This window comes from Scatophagus argus, chromosome 15 (genome assembly GCF_020382885.2).
Source record: "Scatophagus argus isolate fScaArg1 chromosome 15, fScaArg1.pri, whole genome shotgun sequence".
NCBI classification, from domain to species: domain Eukaryota; kingdom Metazoa; phylum Chordata; class Actinopteri; family Scatophagidae; genus Scatophagus; species Scatophagus argus.
The window spans coordinates 21008311-21027921 of NC_058507.1; the positions used below are offsets into that span (position 1 = coordinate 21008311).

General features: G+C 40.9%; 2 protein-coding genes across 2 annotated transcripts; one reads left to right on the forward strand and one right to left on the reverse strand.

Moving 5' to 3' along the window:
- Positions 1–492: 492 nt before the first annotated feature.
- On the reverse strand, positions 493–7280 carry LOC124071877 (jnk1/mapk8 associated membrane protein). Its single transcript, XM_046412898.1, has 7 exons — positions 7132–7280; positions 6273–6352; positions 4862–5016; positions 4056–4262; positions 3759–3940; positions 3514–3590; positions 493–2390 (listed from the first exon to the last, which is right to left on the reverse strand). The coding sequence occupies exons 1-7, from the start codon at positions 7133–7135 to the stop codon at positions 2172–2174; spliced, it is 924 nt and encodes a 307-aa protein (XP_046268854.1). The 5' UTR covers positions 7136–7280; the 3' UTR covers positions 493–2171.
- Positions 7281–8628: 1348 nt separating this feature from the next.
- LOC124072415 (G-protein coupled receptor 135) lies at positions 8629–14024 on the forward strand. Its single transcript, XM_046413830.1, has 2 exons — positions 8629–10355; positions 11572–14024. Exons 1-2 carry the CDS (start codon positions 10240–10242, stop codon positions 12920–12922), a joined length of 1467 nt encoding a protein of 488 aa, XP_046269786.1. The 5' UTR covers positions 8629–10239; the 3' UTR covers positions 12923–14024.
- The last annotated feature ends 5587 nt before the right edge of the window (positions 14025–19611 follow it).

Below are 19611 nucleotides of genomic sequence, written 5' to 3' on the forward strand. Positions count from 1 at the left end.
TAAGTATGAAAAATGGGAGCAAAAAAGTTGCATTTATGTTTTTGTTGAGTGTAGTACAATTCATCCTGAGGAATGTCTGAAACAAATTTCATAACAATCCATCAAAGCCCAAACAAAAAAACGCCAGTACCATTCTTACAACCATGTAGCTAGAAGGCCTAAAACCAGCTGCACAAGTTCACCCAGCCATCATCTTCCAAGCCCAATCATCAGTGGTGAAACATCACCATAATCACATGGCAATTTCAGATTGGATATTTAGTATAACTGTGCTGACAGTCTAATTATACATAGAACACCCTCGAATGTTAACAGGGGTGTCAAAAAAAATAAAATACAAATAATAAAGACATGAGACGCAGCACTTCTGACATATTTATCACATCACTTTAAAATACCTTTTAGTGTCTTGTGCAGACAGAGAGGTCAATGACCTACAGCACAGTAGTCTGATGTTGTTGTTTTCCCCTTTCCGTAACATATTCCAAGAGATCATGTGGCAAGTAAAAGTTCTTTATTTCTTCAGTTTATATCGACAGAATAATCAGAAGTATAAAGAAAATAAGGAAGAGGAGGAGGTGGGTGGGAAACTGTTTAGAAAGCGCGCTCAGAATGAAAATCTCACTGACTGACAGCATATTAAATGTCTTACAACAGACCGAACATGACAAACGACATTTAGAATGATCTCAGAAAACGTTAGGTCCGCGCTGTAGCGAATTATTTCACGACGGATTGGATTTAAACAAGCAAAAGCATCCATTAGTTTTGAGCGGCGGGTTTACAGACACGTTCATGCTTTCACTCAGCTGCTTCTGGAAACAGGCTCCGGGCGTGGTCGTTTGTGCTCTGTGTATTGTGTTGGACAGAGCTGGGCGAGGTTAACATGAGTCAGTGAATGTCTCCTGTTCACAGGGACATTAGCACGCTCTTTGCCTCAGGAAGCGCACAACACACGACGTTAAAGAGACTCATAAATACTTGATGCGTGAGCTCATGCCGACATGGTTCACCACACACAGTCAATAACACATAGGGAACATGTAGTGTTAAAGAGCGACACTGAACTTTACAAACAGCATAGTGACGCAGATGTTTGTTGCTTGGGCTTGTGTGCATGGAGCAAAGCCTACTGAACATGTAAACACTATTTACAATAATATTACATACATTATATACATTAGCAGCTTCAACTCAACAAGTGCACAGGCCATTTCAAGGACTACGGCTTGATTCAGGACAAAGGACAGAACAGCACGAGCGCCAACGTAACAGACTGGTCGTCTCAGCGTATTTCATCTTTAGATTCAACTGAGTCCTATAAACTACGCAGCAGTATTTTACAGATTTCCTCTCATCTATAACCCAAGTGTGTGTGACTCTCACTTATTTTATTTTAGCGGGGAAAGAATCTTTCATAAATGTCACCGAAACATCCACAAAGTTTTAACAGCTGCTACAGTTCTGAAAGCATTTTCCGGAATCCCCGATTCCTCCGAACCATCCGGATGAGAAATGGATTCTGTCTGCTGCAACATGAAAAGGTTGAGTCCATTTCCCATCCATTGCATCACTGGGTGTTAAAATAATAATAAAAAAAAAAAACTAGTGTGACACCGACACAGGCAAACAGACAGATGATGATAAAAGTATTCAAATTAGTGTTATGTACGAATCAAGCGAGATCAGCTCACTTCCAGCTCCGATCTTGATTTTGGTCAGGAAACAGAGCAACCCACCGTCAGGTTAAAACTTGTTTTATCATTTAGCAAACTGAATATTTTTCTCATGCAGTTTAGCAGGATTGTGAAATACTTTCAGGACTGGATTTTTCAAATGTTACCCGGGACTTCTCTTTCAGAAAAATGGACGGCCAGCTGTTTGACTCCACTGTGACGGTAACATATGAGCGGCACAGACCAGGCCTCTGTGAATCTCCCATGCCAAGAGAGTCGCGATTTGATCATGAAGTTGTTTCCCAAAGCAACAAAAATATTCCCAGACACACTGAACACTTTGTGATGTCATCACTATGGCCGTGTCTGAAACTGAACCCCCATTCAAACACAGCACATCATTCCCCAACACACTGCTGAAAATGTACCGCCGGCTCACTGCCGGAACATGATGAGGTTGTGACCACGACATGTTGGATTAGTGTGAAAATGAGCTCAGTGTCCACTGCCGCCCTCAGATAAGATACGGCTGGGCTCAGTGAACTTGGCTGTGGCGATGTAGAACAGCGCGGGCCCGGGAACCAAGGCCAGCAGAGGCAGGTCCTGTTCCAGCTTGTCCAGTCGGGAGATAGAGATGATGCCGTACGCGTGGAGCAGCCAGTGGCTGAACAGGACGACTAGACGCTTCTTCTTGGCGACCAAATTCTTAAAAGACTGTGGTGGTGGAGGGTGAGCAAACACACAGAGAAAACGGGTTAGAATTAGAGATACTGAGATCAGCTTTACTTAAACATATGGAAGAGTGATTGGAAAAAACAAAGTGAATGCTGTGTAAAAAACTGAACGCAATTATTTGCAAACAAACTGTTTCCTAACAACTGGATTTTGGAAAAACTAAACCCTTCCTTTGGAACTGACTGACTGAATATACGCTTAAATTATTAAAGCTCCTTTTGGCTGCTCTGTGGGTTGGACTTTTATTTAGTTCTGGGGGAGCACAGTTTTTCTGTATCTAAAAATCTAAGCCATCATGGAATGGAAAGGGAAAATGGTTTGAGATTTGTGAGCAAGAACGTAATGCAGTGAAATATTAGTTAATGGAATAAAAAGAGGTAAAATTTAAAAGGCCTTTTTTATGAATGAAAATCTGTATTTATTTATTTATTTGTTTTATTGTGCATAAATGAACGTGTTAAATATTATTAAACACTGAAATGGTCTATAATTACACCCACAGAACACCCTGGACCTCACATAGCTCACTTCAACATTAAGTTCAAGAGTTTCTTTATGACTTTTAACAGAAGAACTTCACTCACTTAACGTAAAATACTGCCAGAAATTGAAGGGCATTAGAAAAATACAGGGGGTAGCATATCACCGCTACGTGCTGCTCACTGTATTGTTTGCTGTATTTACTTATGGCTGTGACTGACTATCCACTGTTAGCTCAGTTAGCTGTGGCGCTAGTGGCCTTATTGCTGACTGTATTGGACTGTGTGTTTTAACAAGACAAGGTCTTCTTAGTTCGACAAAAGGCTGAAACTTGAATTCAGAGGGTGTACGGTTGTAAGTTTCTGCTTCGTAAGAACATCTCCTTTCTTGACAGTCTGCGAGTTTGTTTTGTTTACTTATCAGACTAAACGCTAAGAGAGCGTGTGAACCTTAGCTCATATACATCTCCCAGCTGAAGCTATGGGTGGGCTAACTTCAACAGACATTTCTGAAGAACTCGTTACCACGTTATACGAATCCCACTTTTCAATGTAAAAATGACTTATGTTTTGTTAACCTGCCACACACACACACACACACATGCTGCACTGTGTGTTGTTACCTGTATCTCAGAAGCAGACATGTAAACAGCCAGCGTGACCAGAGACAGGACCAGTATGATGTATGGAAACGCATAGTCTGAAACAGAGTGACTGAGACTCAGAGCTGCACAGGTCAATCTACATCATTCAAAATTGATATTTACACTGTAATTTGTTCATAAAAACAGCAAAACTCCCGATGGAATGAGGACACAACTCTGGTATTAGTTGGATGTGAAGTGAGCAGCAGAGGCTCATTACTCACAGAGCAGCCCTCCTCCTACAGCCTGCAGCACAGTGAGGATGGGGAAGAAGTACAGAGCAGCATAGATGCTCTTGAAGCGATCAGATTTGCCCAGGCCGCATGCTATCTTCTTCACCAACAGAGGCCGCAGCAGCATCATCAGCACCAAGCAGAACGCATAGTAGATTAACACGATGGTGTAGCTGAAAAAGGAAGAAGGACAAAAGAATTCAGCGAAAGGTAAGGAGCGATAACACACACACACAGCAAATCACAATAAACTGGAGAGTTCCCCCACCCCATGTTGTCATTCCTTACAGTGGGTAGACGGCCTCTTGGGTGCAGTGTAATGTGTTCACGTAGTCTGGACTGGGGTTGTACAGCATGGTGTACCAGTCTGACAGCATCTGGACTCGACAGGAATGGAGACTGAGCAGCCCCACCGGTTCTGTGACCAGCAAAGTGACCACTGCTGACACACTGCACTCCAACATGGCTGTGATGTGCTGCAGCAGAGCACTGGAACTGAACACACAACACCAGATCAAACAACAGAAACTCAAGAGCCGCTTTTACTCATCCTGGATGCCCCATTCTAATTCATAATTAACTTAAACTTAAACATCTTTGTGTTGTAAGTGCAGAAGATCACTGTATGGTGGCACAGGGTGAAAATAGTGTTTTAACACTTTATGAGTGGCTGTGTGTTTCTCCCGTAAATTTCTGTGTCTCTTTAATTTCTTTGATTTTATTTATGCTACATTTAACAAGAAAAAAAATGGTGAAAATAGACAGGGAGAAATACCCTTCATTCTAGGGGAGAAGAAAGGATGTGCAGTGTTGGCTGCTAAGTGTGCAGATAGACATTAACATCACCACCATCTCCTTTCATTATATCTTTGTGTGTGTACATATATGTATTCTGCATATAGACATAAATGTCCAGTGCCATTTTGGAAACTCGGTTCTATGGACACAGAATAAGATATGTTATTTTCTTTCATTTTTGTATGTTTATTATCTAATGTAATGATTATTTACAATTAACGTGGTAATGGTTATTTTTTGTATTTAATAATGTTAAGAGAGAGAGAGAGAGGGACTGTGTGTGTGTGTGGACCCACCTCTTCTTTCCGGAGTACCACTCGATGAAGAACCAGTGCAGCACCAGTGGCAGCATGGCCATGAAGCCCAGATAGAGCCAGTCATAGAGCTCAGGGGACTCCGTGCAGCGTTCACACACCTTCTGGAGGTTGGTCCGCTCTCCACGAGGACAGACCTGGCAGGACAGACAAAAATGGCCGTGACAAAAAAACAGCCTGCAAAAACACACTCTCAAGCCTAACAGCAATGCTTAATTCTTTTTCCTAATTTTTTTTTTTTCCTTAAACTAAAACCAACATGTCTATCCATTACAATTGAATTTCACTCCAAGAATAATCATTAAAAATTCTTAAGTTCTTCAACTTGTATTCTGAGGTGTCATTTTTGGCCATAGTGGTGCTAGTGGAACACACACTATGTAATTTTGGTGACCCATGGGGTATCCTCATCCCATCCCCGCTTTGAGAAAGGACAAACTTAGACAAACATAGTGATGGAGCATTAAGGCTGGGTATCATCTTAAATATTGTGTTGGCTATACAATACCAGACCTTCACAAAACTCCATTTTTTCCCATTTAACAAAGTAAGTAAAACGTCACAGTTCTTTAACAATGTCTTTAACAATAAAGCCACTACTGTAAACCACAACTTGGCCTAAACACAGAAACTATTTTAAAACTTAGGATTCAGATCATGATATATATGGTCAAAGATAAATACCAAGAATCTGACCAAGTCTTTTTGGAAACGTGGTTCTAGTTCAGTTTCACTTCCACTTCCACCATTCAGATACATAAATAGAATCAAACTTGAATGGCTGTCTGAGCCTCTTTACACACTCAATAGCTACTTAAACTGGTACACATAATGCATAAGCACTGTCAGAAATGTGATTATGTGTTTAATGTTGAAGTCATTGTGGGCAATGGTGTACTAGAAGAAGAAGAATCAGCTTTATTGACAGTATATATATTTTTACATACACACACTGAATTCATCTTCTGCTTTTGATCCTTAGTTGAACACACACATGCAACACCCGGCAAATTACATGCAGTGAAACACACACAGGAGCAGTGGGCAGCATCAAGCGCCTGGGGAGCATATTGGGGGGTTAAGTGCCTTGCTCAAGGGCACATCAGCCAGCTAATGGAGGGGGGAGAGCATTTTCACATTAATCACTCAACCACACTCAAATTTTCCCTGTCTGTCCGGTGAGGGAATCGAACCGGTGACCCTCCGATCACAAGCCGCTTCTCCAACCGGCACTACATTAAAAGGTGTTTCTAATATTTTGTCTTTCCCATTTTCATACGTGAGAGGGGGTGTGGGGTGTCTCCCTAACGGCACAGATGACAGCATGCGCCCCTCAGTCTCACACCGACCCAGCAGCAGTTAGACACAAATGCTATTTAACGTTAATACTCACACCACAATCTCCCTCCACTGATCCGTTGACCATCACCCTGCCACAGTACAGGCCTGGACACGTTGAACTCATGGCCACCGCTGCAAGGACATGCAAACACCGTATACAGCAGTCAATACTGGTCATTTTTTAATTTAATTTAATTTTTATTTTCTTTATCAATCCCAAGCTGGGAAATTACTTCTCTGCATTTAACCCATCACTGATTAAAACGCACACACATGCAACATGCAGTGAAACACACAGGAGCAGTGGGCTGCAACTATCAGGCGCCCGGGGAGCAAATTGGGGGTTAAGTGCCTTGCTCAAGAGCACATCAGCCGGCTAATGAAGGGGGGGAGCCTTATTAATCACTCCACCACACCCAAATTCTTCCTGCACGATCGACTTCTGATAGGTAACTTTAAGGTTTTAAGCTTAAGCACTCTAGGTAAATAGTAACGTAAGAGGCATTTAGGTGCTAAATACCGTAATATGTAGCTAGCTACAATGTGATGTGCGGTATTTTTCAAGCTTATCTCCATCTTTCCCAATCAAGCAAATACGCCGAATATCTAACGAATTTGGATTTCCAGTTGCCTCCTTAATAGCTTCCTGTGAAGAAGAACAGCGTCGTAGCTCGACACCAAGTTTAAGACAAGCCAGAAGAAAACAGGCGCACAATATCACTCTAAATACAGGTTATTTAAACTGCCATAAATACTTATATAGCTGTCAACAGGCAACACACTGGGATGTTGTCAGCTAATTTTACTTCACAGCTAAGCTAAAACCACAATATTATGCGCGATGCGGCGGCAAAGCTGTCTTAACAAACTGACCATCACCAGAAGAAAAGTGAGAATGTAACGCCACTTACCCATTTTGGGCCAAACACCGATTAAAAACAAGCTTTTCTCGCCTCAGTGTTTCCCTATTTTCATTTGGTAGCAACGCCGGATACGGATGAAAATGAAGTAGCACAAACCGGAAGTTTATGTACCGTTTTTTTCTTTGGTACCTTTATTAAACATTGTCAAGGCGTAAACACGTTTTATCGTTGCTTAACACGCAGGAAACAACAAAATACATTTGCATTTGTGTATATAAAATTTATGTAGAGTTAAAATATAGTTAGACAAAAATTCAACAACTTTGCTGTTGCATAATAACAAATAAACAACATGATATTCACGAACAGGCATTATATAACTAACCACGTGTTCATTCTGAAAAACCTATGCCGTGTTAAAATTATGTTCTTGAGTTCAATATAATTGAATTGAATTTAATTTAATTTATTCAAACAACAATAACGTCATAACACCCAGCAACAGGAATACTGGTGGGGTTGGCCATTCTTTTCTCTGAGAGAAAAAGGAGGAAGCTAACTAATGCTCAGCCACTAGGGGGACCCGGAGAGCCCAGCAATAATCATGTTCATCCTAACATAAATGATAATCAAACCATGCAACTTCAATATGTCAAAACGGCATCCCCACGTGTCCTGAGAAAATTTATTGATCTAGACTTATTACTAACTAATATCTAATTTTCTTTCTATGCCAAGAACTGCATCAATGCACGTCGGGATGCCAAAAAGCAAAGGATCTTGTGTTTTTATCTTGCCAAATGAACAATTGGCTGGTGCATTTAATAATGTCACACGTAGTGAGTGGATTCACATCAACATCATATTGACATTGAAAAGGAAATGTACCAATTAGGTCTTTTTAAAAGAAAATACTTCAGTACATTCATTCAAAAGTTAAACTCAATTTTAATTTTCACAGCGACCAAGTGTGTCACAAACGTTTCATTGTCATCAGAAACAAGTTGTTTAAAAAAAAGGTTGAAAATGAGGACTTAATATTGTGCTTAGGGGTAACCAGTGGATATTTCACTTCAGGATTTTGTTGTTTTTTGTTGTTGTTGGGGTTTTTTGTTTGTTTGTTTGTTTTTGTTTTTCTGGAAGCCCCACATTAAACATGAATGTCCTCGTGCCCTGTCTAAATAAAGGCACATTATCTAGATGATGGCTTAGTTATTTACTCAGAATGGGCAAGTTTACATTGCTTATTCATAGCTGCCAATAACTGCACAACCAGTCAGATTGTGATAAGCTTTGTACTCCATAGGACAGCAGTGGTCAGGGCAAACCAGCACTGAGGTGATGCTTCTGGACAAGAATCACCAAACTGCTCAAATCCTGTTTGTATACCCAATGACTTGAGGATTGAAATATTACATTATAATTATAATATTCCGCAAACACCTTATAATGTCGGTTTACAGGGTCAGAGATGCAAAAATCTATCACCAGTTACCATGGAAACTGTTTAAAACGTCACACGAAGCTGTGAGCACGTTCGTATGGAAGGCGTGGTTTCAGAGAGGGGGGAGAGTGGGGGAGTGTTGGCAGGTAGAGAGACACTGAGAAAGACAAAGAAAGAGGGATGCGAGTGGAGGAGCTTGTTCTCAATCTCTTTCACATCTGGAATTTTTGGAGCAGCTCCCGTTTGCCTATAGAGCTCTTATAAACGGGGGGACAGAGGAAGGCAGGAGCAAGGCTAGGTTTGTTTCTGCTGACACAAATCAACAGGGTGGACCGCTGTCTTTCCGACGATCTTCGATTTTCTGTTGCAGCGGCGATAAACACAGCTGAGGAACAAAACAACAAAAAAAAGAAAGAAAGAAAAGAAAACGGACTGACTTTCTTCTCCTCTCCTTACGAAGGATTTCAAAGGCCCCCCAAAAAATCAGAATAACACAAACGACATGGTTCTGTGACTGTTTTGTGTCTACACCGCCCGCCGTGTGCTCTCAAAAGCATCGACAGGATACGAGCGTTTTGGATGGCCGATAGGGAGCCATAGCTTGTGTGTTTTGACGTGAACATATTGTAACAAAATGATCAAAGTTTGACGTAACACGAGGAAGACGGGAAAACAAATAAATCATGATTTACAACCGAATAAGGGACGTGTTTGCTAATTTAGGGAACGTGTCTAAATTGAAGTTAGCGAACGTGTTGTAGCCAAATATTTATGGAATGTAAACAAATAACAAACAGCTTCCGGGTACATTATTTAACTGCTCTTATATAGCCAATAAAAGGTATGCTCTTGTTTTAATCTGTCGATTGAATTGTGTATTCAGACTAAAGTAGGCTATAAACAGAATAAAAAGGTGTGTAATTTCAAAATATTGCAGCTATAGTATTACTGTGGTGGTGGTACCTTTACATATCATAGAAAATATAGCAATAAATACATTTTCATATAGTTTAACAAGCAAAATGAATTAACGAGCCACATATTTTAACAGAATTATGAAGTGTGCATGGAAATGACTGAGCAAATATGTTTTAACCAGGCGGATCCTATGAAGAAGACCTCGGAGCTTTGAACAATCAAATGAAATCCTATCAAAGGATAAATTGTGGATAATCAATTCCTGTACTCATGCACTTTTTATGGCGGGCTCCTGTGGATCAATCATGGCGTCAGTCAGTGACCTCTTCATCCCGAGAGCTGGCCGTCAATATAAGAAGGTCACTGTGGAGTTTAACGCCGGGGAGGCATTCAAACTGCATAGCCAATAGCTCTTGCAACAGTGAAGCGTAATTGTCAGTTTATAAGATGAATCACAGGGAAACGGGCTGCTTTCAACAATGGTGGAAAACGTTGGCATAGTCAGACGTTATGTTAAATCTTTTTATGTAAAACATGAAATAAAGATAGGACTGCACTATGACAGCTTGGTCAATTCAGCCGAATAAGTCAGTGTTAGCCTATCAATGCAAATTTGACTTCCTCTTGTCTTTTCAATTCTTCTGTTGATGGATCTGGAGATCAGAAAACTACAAATGGATGAGTTATGAGCAGCTTTACTTGAATCCAGGAAACCAACGCAGACCGACTCTGATCTGAATGGATGTGTGTGAGACGAGGGATGAATTGTGCCGTGCTCTATTCGTGCTTCATACATGGATTCGCCTGTTAGCACGGCCCTGCAGGGCAGCAGTGGCAGCAACTACACAGCTGACACCTCAGGTCCAAGCTTCAGTGACCAGCTGGGCACTGCCTCACCTGTTGTGCCAAGGTAAGTCACTCTGTCCGTCCGACTGTTCGTCTTTCCTTTCTGTTTTGAAATGAAATCGCTCTGCACGTTTTCATGTGAGGGTCTCCAGAACGTAGCAGCAAGTCGAATTACTAGTTAAGATATTCGTTCAGGGCGGCATGGTGGTGCAGTGGTTAGCACTGGCACCTCATAGCAAGAGGGTTCCAGGTTCGAATCCCAGTCTGGGCCCTTCTGTGCCTGCATGGGCTTCCTCTCACAATTCCAAAAACACGCACAGGTTAATTGTGTGAGTGTGTGGTTGTTTGATTGACAGGGTGAACCCTGCCTCTTGCCCGTAGTCAGCTGATAGTGACCCTGACAGATAAGGGGTATAGAAAATGATGGATGGATATTCATTCAGTCTAGCAGAAGGAACTGCAACAATGGTGCACCTGCACCATCCATACACCCTGTCCTGGGGCTACAGGGATCTGTATCTGACAAATGTTCAGCAGGCAAAACATTCAAAGTAGCTAGTTTCAGCAGAGATACAATTAGTAAGCAGAACTGATATCATATCTTACAATGCAGAGTATGAATTAAAACAGTTTCCTCAGGCCTTTAAATTAAAAAATGAATGTTGATAATATCTGCCATGTTGTAGCCGTCTGACTGTTAAATCCCTCAGGATTTAATGGTGATATTAGGTGCCAGGCCAACAGTGTGAAAACCTAAATTAATCCCAACTGGAATAGGACAATATAAAACCAGATTCAGCATTTCAAATGCTGTCATGTTTTGGCCCTGTGATGAGTGAAGGGTCTGGTTGTAACGTAAAGCATGGAGTAGCACAGGTTTTATTCTCAACATTACTAGAGTCAATTCATCTTCTTAAATGTTAAGATTTGCTGCTCTTCCTTGTCTTTTATGATACTATTTGTACTATTCATTGGATAAAAGAAGCAATTTAAAGGCATCATTGGGTTTCTTTTGGGAAACTTTGACTTGTGAGGAACAGCATAAGTAGATCTGATCTGATCTTCTGTATCTTCTGTATTGTTTTGGTGTGACAATCAAAACTTGTGTTGAATCCCACGAGTATTAATAAAGTTGTACTAACTAATGCCACACTAAGTATTAAAAATTAACACCCAGCTCTAATGAAAATGTAATTTGTTTATTTTATTTTTGCTGATGCATGAAATGCTGTTTGTGTATAATGATTAGTATTATTCTTTTTTTTTTTTTTTAACTTTAGGGTTGTTTCCATAGTGACCAGCCTGGTGACCACCACCACAGAGGCCACAGTGAGAACCACAGGAAACCTATCAGCATTCAGAGACCAAAGAGGGAATGAGCTCAGTCAGATCCATCAGACCTCAACTCTGTCAGTGCTGAGTTCTGCTGAGAGTAACTCTGTCCTGCATGGCATCACAGTGGCAGCTCAGGCTCTGGTCCTCCTCTCCATCTTCCTCCTGTCCAGCCTCGGTAACTCGGCAGTCGTCATTGTCATCATCAAACACAGACAGCTGCGAACAGTGACCAACGCTTTCATCATGTCGCTGTCGTTGTCTGACTTCCTCACAGCTGTTCTGTGCCTCCCATTTTCCTTCGTCATGCTCTTCAGTAAGGACGGTATATGGATGTTTGGGGATCGCTTCTGTGTAGCCAATGGCTTTTTCAACACCTGTTTCGGTATCATCTCCACCCTGACTATGACGTTGATCTCCTTTGACAGATACTACGCCATAGTCAGACAGCCACAGGCTAAAATAGGACGTCAGAAAGCAACTCAGTTATTGATAGCTGTGTGGTTAACTGCAGTCGTTTTCTCTCTGCCTTGGTATCTGTTAGTTCGAACACCTACAGAAATCCATAAGAAAGGCTTCTACCATTGTATGTATGTGTTCCACTCTGGGACCTCACGCATGGGGACAGCTTACAGCATCTGCCTTATTGTTGTGTGTTACTTACTGCCCTTCTCTCTCATGTGTTTTTGTCATTATAACATTTGTAAGACAGTTCGGCTCTCTGAAATCCGAGTCAGACCTGTGACAACATACGCATACTTATTGCGATTTTACAGTGAAATGCGAACAGCCACCACAGTTCTGATTATGATTGTTTTCATCATTTTTTGCTGGGGGCCGTATTGTTTAATGGGGTTGGTCACAGCAATGGGGGACTACACTTTCAACCCTGCAATGGACACGGTGGCCATCTGGCTAGCATGGGCTAATGGAGCCATCAACCCTCTGATCTATGCCCTGAGGAACCCCAATATATCCATGTTACTGGGGCGGAGCAGAGAGGAGGGCTATCGGACCAGAAATATTGCTGCGTACCTCTCCAGCCAAACCCAGAACCGTGAGATTCGGCTGAACCAAGCAGAGAGAATAAGGGACCGCTATGTGAGTCGTGTAGGGATGAATAATAACAGCCGAGTCTCAAGTTCAAGTCCTGGAAAAGGAGGAGGAGGAGGAGAGGTGGCCATGTGGGCCTGTAAAAACCCTGCTGTGTTCTTCTGCAGGGATGCTCAGCCTGACACTGCAACACTACCCAACTCTGTCAGCGCTCCAAAGATGAAGACAGCTGACACCAGCCTGTGACGTTCTGGAACAATTCTGAACCATCTAATGATTGTTTTCGTCTTGTCTGCTGTTGTGGATCTAGAGATTGCTTACACCAGTTTGTCACTTTTTTGGAAATACCTAGTAGTATCTATGTGTTTTCAAATCTCAGCCTCTAATGTTTATGATTTAAACCACCACTTTCTCAGAATTTGCTCATGGAATCAAAAGATTCATTTGATGTTTCTGACTATTAAATGAGACCTTGAAGTTCTCAAAGAGCCATTGTACCGCCTGAATGAGCTCTGGATCAAACACGAAGGGGAATGCAAAACCATTCTTTAGGAAACCATGACAAGTTTGACTAGTGCTACAAAGGTCTTCATATCAGATATCATTTGATATTAAATGCATCATGTGGATATGGGAACTGATTTTGGACATAGCATTGCCCAAATATATCATTATTGTATGTATCCTTCTCAGACTGTCCTCACCAGAAAAATGATGTAATCGGTTGTATGTTTAAAGACATAAAACAACATAAAGTTACACTTCCATCTTGCTGTCATGTGAATGATGAAAAGATTGTTCTTCTTCAGAAGCAAAGGCATAACTAAATGGAACTTCTGACAGCCTTGTCACTCCAGAAAGCGCATCATTGTCTCACACTACTGTACCTGGCAAGGTAATGACTAAGAGAGAACATGCTAGCACCACCCAGCGACAATATAGCCTAGCTGGGTTGTGAAGTAATTAATTCAAGCAACATATCACCATAAATCAAATGCAAACCACTTTCCTTTTGTGATGCAGTTTACTTCTACAGGGTTATAACAAAGTGCATGGCGAAACGCAGCTATGTGATGATAGGTACCTGTGTTTTGGACAGTTCCCACAAAGGTCACCACTGCCATTTGTTCTCAATCAGCGGAGCTATTATGTGAGACAATTAATGACAAATGAATTGCACAAATGTCTCGCGCCTTGTGACCATATCCACTGACCGAGGCAAGTTCAATCAAATAGATTGTTTTTGCTTCAGTATTGTGTTGTTTTAAATGCTGTTGTGACCAGGCCAGTAAGCAGGTGATTGTGGTGTGACCATTCTATCAAGCATGGCCACAGTCTTCTTTCACTATCCTTAACCAACCCTTCAGTTGACTGATTTTAACCATTTACAATCTCCATTGTAGCTGTTTAATATATCAGTTCACTCATAATGAAGCAACAGTGCCACTAAAACCAAAGTGATGTTACAGTGCTTCATGTCATGGTCTTCAGTTTGGTCTTAAAGATAAGCTCAGCTATCTTCTGGTTCAGATTGTTTTGTTATGTTCAGCAGGTCTATATAATATATCTGTTAGTTAAGTTTATTCGCTCATGGGTCATTTATGTAGCAGAGCCGCACCATCGTATTCCTGTCACTATTTTGTGTATTTTGCAGTCATTCAGTAAGTTTTAACCAAGAAAAAAACTGCACACGCCATTGAGTCAAGCTGACAAGCTGACATGGGGCTCCATTGGTAAAAGCTACCAATTTGGTCAGTGACAATGATCCTGTCGCAAAGATGAGTTTTTTCACATTATTAACTTGGTTTAGTTTCAATAAAATCAGCATGAACATCAACGCAGTACTTGAAAGGAGAAGAGACTGCCATTTTCTTAATATACTTCATTCCAGATGCAGCTTTGGAGTTGTACTTGCCTGGGAATGACCATTTTTCACATGGCACCTTTTACTAAATAACAATGAGTGATTAACACTGATGATGGCTGTTTTCAGTTTACTATAACATGTCCATAAGCCACCACCATGTAGCACATCAGAATGAAATGAAATATTTCTTTGACTTTAATGGTTTTGCCTATTAAGCCATGAAACGTTGAGTGTGATCTAATTTTTTAATTACTGAAAAGGCTGTAACTTCCTCATTTGAAAAGACTTTCTTTTTTCTTTTTCTTTTTTTTAACTAACTATAGAGACATGGTTCAACTGGTACATTTTCTGCGAATTAAGATAATGTTTCGTCTAGAGAGTCTTTTAGTCATCTCAGCAACACGCAAAATGTAAATGTGTCAGACAAGCGCAAACATTTAGCACACACATTTATAATAAGAAATTATGTTGATGGAGCAATCTTTCAAGCAGGTATTTAAGAAATCAGTAGCTGCCTATAAAACAAAACTAACAGAAAGAAGTGCTTCCAAATTTTGACTTTATTTTGATATTTGATATACAGTCGCTCTTTCCAGGAAAATAGGGAATGATATGAAAATAAAAGACCCATAATATAAAAGGTTACAAAAACAAAAATAAAAATTGTTAAGGATATTTTATGTCATTTGTTTTACACATCCTTGCCACTTGTTTTCAAATGGAATTAGTGGGTTTCATGTCTGTGATGTGGGCTTAAAATTCAAAATAAGAACAACTATTTCAAGTCGATTTAATAAGTGATATTCAGTTTTTAATGATAAAGACGAAAGGATCAATGCTTTTTTTTTAATGCAGCAGCACTTTGTTTCGCAGGATACCTTTCCTGTCCTGTGTCGTGAATCAGTTCACATCCTGTACTGAACTCTAAAGGTCATCTCTCTTTGAAGATTGTTATCATGCAGGTCTATTTAAAGACAAACACAACCTGGACAGGAGAGCAGGGAGAAAAAGGGGAAGGACAGCACCCTGTTTTAATAGTTTTTAACACAACAGGCCTTGAAAATGAAGGCAACATTTGGGTTGATGTGGCTGTTACATCCTCCCATATCAGAGTTCAGATGATTTTATCATTTTGACATTTGACCCCTTGAAAAGTACCAGAAAATTCAAAGTGAAGCATATTCTACTTCCTGTCTCCACAGCTTATATTCCTTTCTACCTTCACAACACTTTCCCTGAAAGTAAATCTCCTTGATCCTTGTTGCTATAGAGCATTTCTGCCGGTGAACATTTTGGATATAAAATAGGTGACTTCAAACTGACCTGCAGTGGCACAGGATGTCTCAAAGTATGTAAATAAGAAAGTAAGTATTGTCAGCAAAATTTTACTTTAAAAAGTATCAAATGTAAAAATATACATAAAGCAGAAAAATGATCTGTTGAACTGTGTTATCTTTTTGTATTGTTGTTTTAAATATTTAAATAGTTTTACTGGAGATTCACCTGCGGTTTAATCTATAACAATATATATAATAATGCATCACATTTTACAAGCTAATTGGTTGTCAGACATATGTAGTGGTTGGTTTTGTTTTGAAAAGTGACAGATCTTCAAAGACTGATCGCTCATTCCAAAAACACAGGTCATCGTGATCCACCGTGCAGCTACCACATGAACGCCTATAGGCTAAGGTCAGCAACAGCAGGAACAACGTGGGTCTACAGTGTGCTCACACATGGTCCACAAAGATCAGAATGCCCACTGCTCAGACGCCTGATGTGGTTGTTCAGCCGTTTGAACAGCTGTTCCTCTGACTGATGCCATGTTCAGGTCAAAGACCATTCTGGACTAGGTTAGGAAGAGAATGTGTTTTTGGTGAAGGTTAGGAAAGCATTGTTTTGTTTTGGGTTTTTTTTTCCAGTTAAATGTTTCAGAAAACCCATGAAATACATTGTCATTGAATATTTTACTGATCCATATCAACATTCTTACACCTTACCACATACGTTAGTGTGTTAGTGTGTAATGTTTCCTCATTACAATAAGAGAAAACTTAATTGGTCACCATTACGTTTCCCTTGCAAACATAATGCTGTTGCAAATCAATTCGACACAAATGTAATTTCCCGTACACGATACAGTATAATTACTGTATACAGATGTACAGCAGTCATACCAAAATATAAGGATGAAAACTTACACTATGCAAATGCTGGTTCAGAGTACTGATACCTTTTTTTATTTCAGTTTAAGCAATGGATGTACCAATGAGAGTCTAATGTAGACATTACTATTTGTGCATTACACACATACATTTCTAAACATATGTCAAAAAAAAAAAAAAAAAGACAACATAACAGCACATCCTTGTTTTGTTCCATGACTCCTGTTTAGTCAAGTTATATAAGCTTGTAGCTGTGCATTGGAATTTCTGCATTGTGAGCGTCAATAGAAACTGTGGCCTTTAGGGGGAGCTAGCAACAAGGTGTAGGGTCTGTTTGATAGTGATGCTTATTCTTCTACTAAATGTTTGGATCCCAGACACCTTATGCTGCAGCTGTAGTTGAATCTTATTTGGTTAGAACTTCTATTTGGTCGTAGAAGTAGAATTGGAATTCTCTTCTTATAATTGTGTTCCAGCTCACTAGCCCTGGACAGTATGGTGTCTGCATGGGTGTGCATGGTTTGAAAGAAACTGTTGATGTGACAGGTGCAGAGATAAAGGGTTTATTCTAGCTAAGCTGACATCACCCATCAGTCTGTTGTTTAGTGATGGAGACCAAAGAACAACACCCTTCACTGCACTACAGCAGTATAATGTCGGCTGGAATGTTACCTGGCTTCATAACGCGCACACACAGACAGATACACACACACACACACACACACAGAAAGGGAGTGGGAATGAATCCTCGGGATATTCATACCGTGTTGACGATGTTTGATGATGATGAAGCAGTAAGACACATGCATATGTAACCAGTTATATAACCCCGATTCTTATAGAGTTGGGAAACTGTGTAAAATGTAAATGAAAAATGAACTGTGTTTACAGTTTTTTATTTGAAGTGTTCCCAGCAGGTGCAGGGATATCCTGTAGACAATCATGTGTTTATTCTTTATGTTTTACACAGCAGCAAAACATTTTGGCATGGGGGATTTACATCTTAGGGTATTTACTCTGCACCCACACTGTGCCATCCTCTGCTGCTACCTCTGCCTTCATTATACATACACTATAAGGACAAAAGTATTGGGATGGGGCTGGTTTTCAGGGATTGGGCTTGGGAAATCTTAATGCTACCAAGACATTTTGGACAATGCTGTGCTTCCAACTTTGTGGCAACAGTTTGGGGAAGGATTTTTTCTATTCCAGCATGACTGTGCCCCAGTGCACAAAGCAAAGGTCCATAAAGACATGATTGGATGAGTTTGGTGTGGAAGAACTTGACTGGCCCCCTCCAACTCTCAACTCTCAACCTCAACCCCATCCAACACCTTTGGGATTAACTTGAACAGAGATTGTGAGCCAGGCCTTTTGGTCCAACATCAGTGCCTGACCTGAAATTCCCACAGAAACACTCCAGAATCTTGTCTGTTTATGTATTTAGAATGTGATGTCATTAAAGTCCCCGTTGGTGTAATGCGAGGATGGCCCAATACTTTTGTCTTTATGGTGTGGCTGTCCATTTCTATGTTGTGCTTGGACATACATACTCTGCAACATGTGTATTTGTTTGTGTGAGTGCTGTAGTGTGTGTGTTTTGTTTTTTTGTTTGTTTTTTTCAATATTATTTTCATGTTAATACAATAAGCTTCAGAGAGAGGTCTTCCAACAGACCTCATTTCTCAGGAAAACCAGGATTTGGAATCAGGATGGTGAGAGATGTGAGAAGCAGAGTAAAGAAAGAATGAGTAGAGCAAAGCAACAGCAACATTTGGATTTGGACATTTGGACACTTCAGCGGTTCAGCTTCACCTTCCTCTCACTGTGTCCCAGTGTTTCTCTGCTGTCTGCCCCTCCCCGCTGTGTCTTGTCTGTCTCTCTTGTGTTGTCTGTCTGGTTGCATGGTGTTTCGTCTCCTGCTGCCAATAACCTGCGCACCTGCATCACATCCACTAATCAAACTCCAGCAGCGTGTACCTCTGCTCTTCACTCCAGCTTTTACTAGATTGTTAATTCTACCTGTGCCTCAGGTTCATCCTCCCTCTGTGAGCTCTATCGCCCGGCGTTTGTCAGTCTGCCTTCCCTTCCACGACTCGGTCCAATCTGGTTCCAGTGTTGTCCCCCATCGGCTCTAACGCTCTATTCAAGGATTCAAGGATTCAAGGAATTTTATTGTCATTTCACACATGTAGAAACATGAGGTGGAACGAAATTAGTTTCCCCGGTCCTGGTATAAGCCCAAAAACCTAACAAAATACCTAAATATATGGTATATATATGCTATAAATATAAAACAACACTATATAAATATAAAAAAACCAATCAGAAGAAAAGATATATAAACAGTGAACAGGGAGCAACAATATTTACAGAAGTACTGCGATATTGTGCAAATGGCGGAGTAGTGCAATGACAGTAGTGCAAATGAGATGAGTAGTGCAGAGTTCTGTGCAAATGGCTGCATTGTGCAATGTTCCATGGGTGGTTGTCGGGAAAGGGGTGTGTGTGTGTGTGTGTGTGTGTGTGTGGGTGGGTGGGTGGGGTGTAAGGTATGGGGTAGCAGCAGGGGCTACAGAGGACCTCCAGAGTCCAGCAGTCTCACAGCTTCTGGGAAGAAGCTGTTCCTCAGTCTGGTGGTCCTGCTCTTGATGCTCCGCAGCCTCCTGCCTGAGGGGAGAGGGGCAAACAGTTTGTGTGAGGGGTGGGTGGGGTCCTTCATGATGCAGGAGGCCCTTTTCCTGCACCTGGAGGTGTAAATCTTCAATTAATTTGTTGCAATCTGTCAGAGTCTTGCATTTTGTTCCAGTGTAAGTTCAGTCTCTCACAGCATGGTCATGTGACAGTGGGCTGCCTAAGTAACAATGAAGGCAGTAAAAGTGAGTAAAACCGGTTGTGAAGGG